The sequence below is a fragment of the Camellia sinensis genome, chromosome 12 (assembly GCF_055761805.1).
Source record: "Camellia sinensis isolate YWXY chromosome 12, ASM5576180v1, whole genome shotgun sequence".
Lineage (NCBI taxonomy): Eukaryota > Viridiplantae > Streptophyta > Magnoliopsida > Ericales > Theaceae > Camellia > Camellia sinensis.
This window is the reverse complement of record NC_138972.1, coordinates 85039263-85045094: the sequence shown is the minus strand read 5'-3', so window position 1 is coordinate 85045094 and position 5832 is coordinate 85039263. Positions and strand designations below refer to the sequence as shown.

The following is a 5832-nucleotide window of genomic DNA, read 5'->3' as shown; positions in this document are numbered from 1 at the left end:
TTAAAAAAAAAATTTCTTGAATATAAGCCATAACACTTCACATACTAACAACAAATAAAATTAAAGATGAAAAATTAGCCATTAAAAACAACAATCATAGCAATAAAAATTAGGAAAGCATCCAACTAAAGCAATCCATAAGACATAAGTTACAAAAAAGACAAAACTAAGTCCAAAGTTTACAGACAACACAACATAACATCACAAACAATCTTTGATTTTTTCCTAAATCTCCTAGGGACGATAATTTAGCCAATCATCATCATCATTCTCATTCCCATTTGCACTAGAGCTTGGATTGTTTGATCTATTATCAATGTTCACATCACCAAAAGATCCCAAGTCGATATCATCTCCAAGAAGTTCTACCTCCATATCATCCTCAACATCATCTACAATAGTTAAAATAAAATCATTAAGCTGTCATTTTGATAATGATAGATAATAATAAAAAAAATGTTTCTTAATGATGAAACATTATTTTCTAATCATCTCGTAGACCATGACATTGCTTCTTATATCGTGGAGGCTCATCTTCTTCATAAAGAATTTTTTCAAGCTCATCATAATCAAGCAATGGAGGCTCCTCTTGTTCTAGTCTTTCTTCTTCAATAATCCAAAACTCGATTTTGTCAATGCTTTCAATGTCAATGGGATCATAATTCCTTGTTTTGTAATACTTCCTATATTAATTCAATTGTAAGACTAAATAAACGAATAAAATAAAGAATCCATTAGTTACTATATGAGAAAGATTAATTTACCTATTCTTCAATCGCAAGTTGTAATGAACATACACGAGATCATTAAGCCTATGATGTTCTAGTCTATTCCTCTTCTTTGTATGTATGCGTTCAAAGACGCTCCAATTCCTTTCACACCCAGAAGAGCTGCTAGTTTGACTAAGAATTCGAATGGCTAACTTTTGCAAATTTGGAGCACTGTGTCCAAACATCTTCCACCATTCATCTTATTATCAAGAAAGAAAGAAAGATATTATAAAAAATAAAAAATAAAAAGAAATAAGAAATAGATAAATGAGATAAAATATTCTAATCACAAGCATATAATAATGATAATTACTATTAAAAAAAAAAGAGATTACCAGGTTGTGTTTTCTTTGATGTAATAATGGCAAGCTCTCTTCCAAAACTGTCTTGTCGATCTCGAAACAATCTAAGTTCATTCATGAGCTTTGTTTTACTTGATGTGGCTTTAGTTTCAATCACATCAAGTACACTATTCATAACCTCTGGCTTTTTGCAAAATGAAGCTTGATCATATTGAAAAGCTGGGTTCAACCAATAAGCAGCCGCATGTATATTCTTTCGCAATTGATTATCCCAACGAGTTTTAATGATTGTTGTGTAAGGCCTATACAACCTCTTGTTTCTCTTGAAAATATCTTTAATACCTTTGATTGCCCTATACATGCCTTCATAAACATATCCCATGGACGGTTTCTCATCTCCATCAACAATACGCAAGAGACGCATAAGTGGCTCAACAATCTTAACAATGATGAAGCAATTCTTCCAAAATTGTTTATCTAAAATGATATCAATGGCATCCTTTCCTTTATTCTCTTTGGCAAACCTTGAACTTGCAAACTCCTTACTTGTCACCAAAGCTTGCAAATCATGCATATGCTCATAAATACTATGCAATGCAAGGAAAGTAGTGGCAAAGCGCGTTGCACCTGGGCGCACAATTTCAGTCCAACTCTTCTTCTTTCTCAACCGAGCTAACAACCATGAACGGTTGTATATGTACCTTGTCACCTTTGATGCCTTAATAGCAAGCTCATGCACATGATTCATCTTGGAAATTTCACTTAAGATTAAGTTCAAGCAATGAGCTGCACATGGAGACCAATTTATAGATTTGTAAGTAGCATTTACAAGTCCTCCAACAGCTTTATAATTTGCTCCATTATCTGTCACCATATGAATAACATTCGACGCTCCTACCCACTCAATAACCTCTAGAAACAATTTAGAAAGAAGAGTAGCATCTTTGACAACATCAGAGGCATCAATTGATTTCACAAAAGCAATTCCCATAGGGCTATAGACAAGAAAATTTATTAGATTTCTTTGTCTACCATCAGTCCAACCATCACCCATAATAGTACATCCACAAGCAGCCCACGAACTCTTCAAAGTGTCAATATACAATTGAAGTTCTTTTTTTGAGTCTCTCAATAAAGGAACTCGAAGTTGATGGTACGTAGGGACCTTATATCCTGGACCAATGGCAATTGCGGCATCAAACATGGGCTGAAAATAAATGGAGTTCACAACATTGATTGGAATACAAGTATCATAAAAGAATTTGCCAACAATCATATGTGCTCTATGTATGGCTTCTTTAGTTTGGAGGGTACTTTTGATAGTTGGTTGAGAACCCGGAGTGGTCCTTGGTGCAAAATAATCACCGATTTTTGTTGGTTCATGTCTCTTCCCCTTCCCTTTCTGTGTCATTGGTGCTTTACTCTTATTCCCACTTCCAGCTCCTTCATTGATTGAAATGCCCTTATTGTTCTGAGGAATTGTTCTCACAACCTCATCATCCTCATCATCAACATTAACATAAACATCATCACCCTCAAATTGAAAGCCACCTGGACCATAAGGATTTAATTGATCATAATTTTCTTCACTTTGTTTCTTCTTTTCATCAAATGCTTTCAAAGACTCATGCATTTGATATTGAATATCTGGGGGAACTTTTTTACATGGCCCAACCTCACCTGACTTCTTTGCAAGATGTTGCTTCATTCTATTAATCCCTCCACCTTTAATAGTTTTCCCACAATACATACATGAGTAAGTCTTCTTCCCATTGGCATCTCGTCCCTCAATAACATGTGCCCATGCAATATCAGATTTTCCCCTTGTGGCTTGGGTTGAATTAGCTGTTGAATTCTGACCAGATGACATTTCTCACAACTACAACTTACAAGGTAGAATAAGAACAAATGAAAAAAAGTAAAAAAAGGTAGAATAAGAACAGCAGCAGTGACAAAATTTAGTATATCATGTGACAATTTTTCATTCTATTCTATCTATAGCAACAACAGCAGTAGCAGGACAAATAATTTTACATTCTGTACGGGGAGAAAATATTCCGGCAAGCCCGTATTCCTTTCTTCCGAGCTCCGTCGATGTCCGATCACCTGCGAGCAAGTAACGGTGAGCTACCCGGCGGTGTGTGGCCGGAAAAACCCTCCGACGCTCAAGTTAGCACACACCTTAGGATGGATAGAGAGAAGGGAGAGAGTGTTTGAGTGTAAGAAATCCTTACAGAGATGTTCGTCTGTCCAGTATGGGGGGCGCAGACATGTGTATATACCCTCTGCGCCCCACATCCACTCCCAGTCAGCTCCTGACACGTGGCTCCGCTATCCCATCTGTCAGCATAAACCATGCCAATCATCACCTAATCCCAACTGCCTGTCATCACAGCTGGAGCTCGGCAGCCGAGATGCCCTACGCGTTGCTGCGCAGTGCCGTGCTTCATACCCAAGCACTTCCCTGGCAGAGTCCAAGGGGGGACCGGGCTCGGCGGCATCTCGGCAACGCCTAGCCCGAAGCACCCCGTGGCCAGCTTACATGCTGGTCAAACGGTAACCTCGGCCGACCGCGCCTTTCCGGGCGCCGGTCACTCGGCTTGTCTGGTTTCGGCTAACCTCGGACCGAGCATCCTGGTCCGACCGAGCACTGCCTTACCGAGCTGCTTCTTTACGGTCTGGGGCGGGACGCACTCGGCCCAAGTTCTGCCCGGCCCAAGTTCTGATCGCCGTCCATGGCGAACAGTCGATCATCTCGGCCCAATGCACTGCTGGGCTCTCAACCTGCTCGGTCACTACCTCGGCCCAACTCCAGATCATAAATCACCCTCTCACATTCTATCTACAGCAACAATTAATTTAGTATATCAAGAAGGAGATCAAATAGACCCAATTTATTAGAGGAATTTTTTTTTTCTTCGTAATTTTCTGTGAGCATCCAATGATGATTGTCCAGCCTCTATTTCATATTGGGATCTAGGTAAAATTTTCCTCCTCCACTAATTTTGGACAAGCCAAATACAGTATACATTTTATTTTATTTCTTTTTGACATTCAAATCGAAAGGTGAACAATAGGTATTGTCATAAACAAAACTAGTATTGAAGAAGTAGTCATTTGATATTGGGAAATTAGTGCACAATTTCAATTTAAAATATGTTTTCTATATATCATTGACTGGTTAAGTTTTTTATTTTTGAAAGAGCACATGCTAATAAAACAAAACAAACATGCTCATTGGGGTTAACCCCTATTGTCAGGCCAATTTGTATGAACTGATAAAATTGCTCTGTATGTAATATGATTTTACATACGTATATATATATATATATATAATTCAAGTATAAAATCAATTCATGGAAGCATCTCAATATATTCAATAAATTTCTCTTTACATATTTCAATCATTTATCTTCCTATCTAATATTATTAATTCTGACTATAATTTTTAACTGGCACTTATTTTCATATCCTGTAAAAATCATACTTTGGATCTATCTATAAAGGGGGAAAAAAATTGTGAAGAAAAAATAGAAAATAGAAGAATAAAAAATCTGTATATATTTTTCAAAAACAGATCTAAAGATTCATCATTCTGATGCACTAACAGGACCGTTGATAATCAACAAAAATAAATCTGTATATATATATATATATATTTCTGAAGAATATATAAGTAGACCCAATAAAAAAAAAAATTTCATTGAGGAAAAGGAAAATCAGTGTGTAAGTAGACCCAATTTCTTTGAAAAACAAAGAAGGAGATTCACACATTCATCAAAATAATACCTGGAGGCTGCTGGTGGCTGAGATTCTTGGCAGCAGTGGTGGTGAATCAGTGTGTAAAGTTGACAAGTTGATTCGTTAATGGCGGAAAAAAAACAGAGAGATAGATCGCATGCTCTAACAGAAGGAAGGGAAGAGACCTGTGGTGTGAAGAAGCCCTAGATGGCTGAGAAGATAAGCAACGAAAAACAAAAGCAGATCTAAATTTTTTTTTTTTATATATATATAATCAAACCGCCCCGGTTCAATTAACCCAGAACCGGTTCGAACGGTTCACTGGTTGAACCACCGGTTTCACCGGTTCTATGGAAATACACCGGTTTTTACATGTGACCAGTTTTGGAGGGCCAACCGGACCGGAACCTCATCCGGTCACCGGTTCAACCGGTTGAACCGGCCGGTCCGGTCCGGGTTTCAAAACCTTGGCTGCAAGTATGAACCTTGAAGTTGAGCAATTTGATGTGAAGACCGCATTTCTTCATGGTGATCTTAAAGAAGAAATTTACATGGAGCAACCAGAAGGTTTTGTGGAGAAAGGGAAAGAGAAATTTATTTGTAAATTGAAGAAAAGTTTGTATGGCCTCAAGCAAGCCCTGCGACAATGGTATAAAAAATTTGACTCTTTCATGATGAATAATGGTTTCTCTAAAACCACTTCGGACCATTGTGTGTTTGTGAAAAAATTTTCGGATGGCAAATTTATTATTCTTTTGCTTTATGTTGATGATATGTTAATTGTGGGTCAAGATTCTACCATGATTAACAAGCTGAAGTTAGAGTTGAGTAAATCTTTTGCTATGAAAGATTTGGGACCAACAAAGCAAATACTTGGTATGAAAATTGTTCGTGATCGCAAAGAGGGGCTGATTTGGTTGTCTCAAGAAAGTTACATTGAGAAAGTTCTTGAGAGGTTCAACATGGATAAAGCAAAGCCGGTTGGTTGTCCACTTGCAGGTCACTTCAAACTTAGTTCG

General features: G+C 37.6%; 1 protein-coding gene across 3 annotated transcripts; it reads right to left on the bottom strand.

Moving 5' to 3' along the window:
• Positions 1–454: 454 nt before the first annotated feature.
• Positions 455–5266, bottom strand: LOC114265210 (uncharacterized). 3 transcript variants are annotated; one of them, XM_082899131.1, is made up of 4 exons: positions 4862–5266; positions 1106–2957; positions 765–969; positions 455–683 (listed from the first exon to the last, which is right to left on the bottom strand). In XM_082899131.1, the coding sequence occupies exons 2-4, from the start codon at positions 2940–2942 to the stop codon at positions 485–487; spliced, it is 2241 nt and encodes a 746-aa protein (XP_082755257.1). In that variant the 5' UTR covers positions 2943–2957; positions 4862–5266; the 3' UTR covers positions 455–484. The 3 variants fall into 3 exon arrangements, with proteins under 3 accessions (XP_082755257.1, XP_082755255.1, XP_028061782.2); XM_082899129.1 differs by having other exon boundaries at positions 1106–2951; XM_028205981.2 differs by lacking the exon at positions 4862–5266 and having other exon boundaries at positions 1106–3100.
• Positions 5267–5832: the final 566 nt, after the last annotated feature.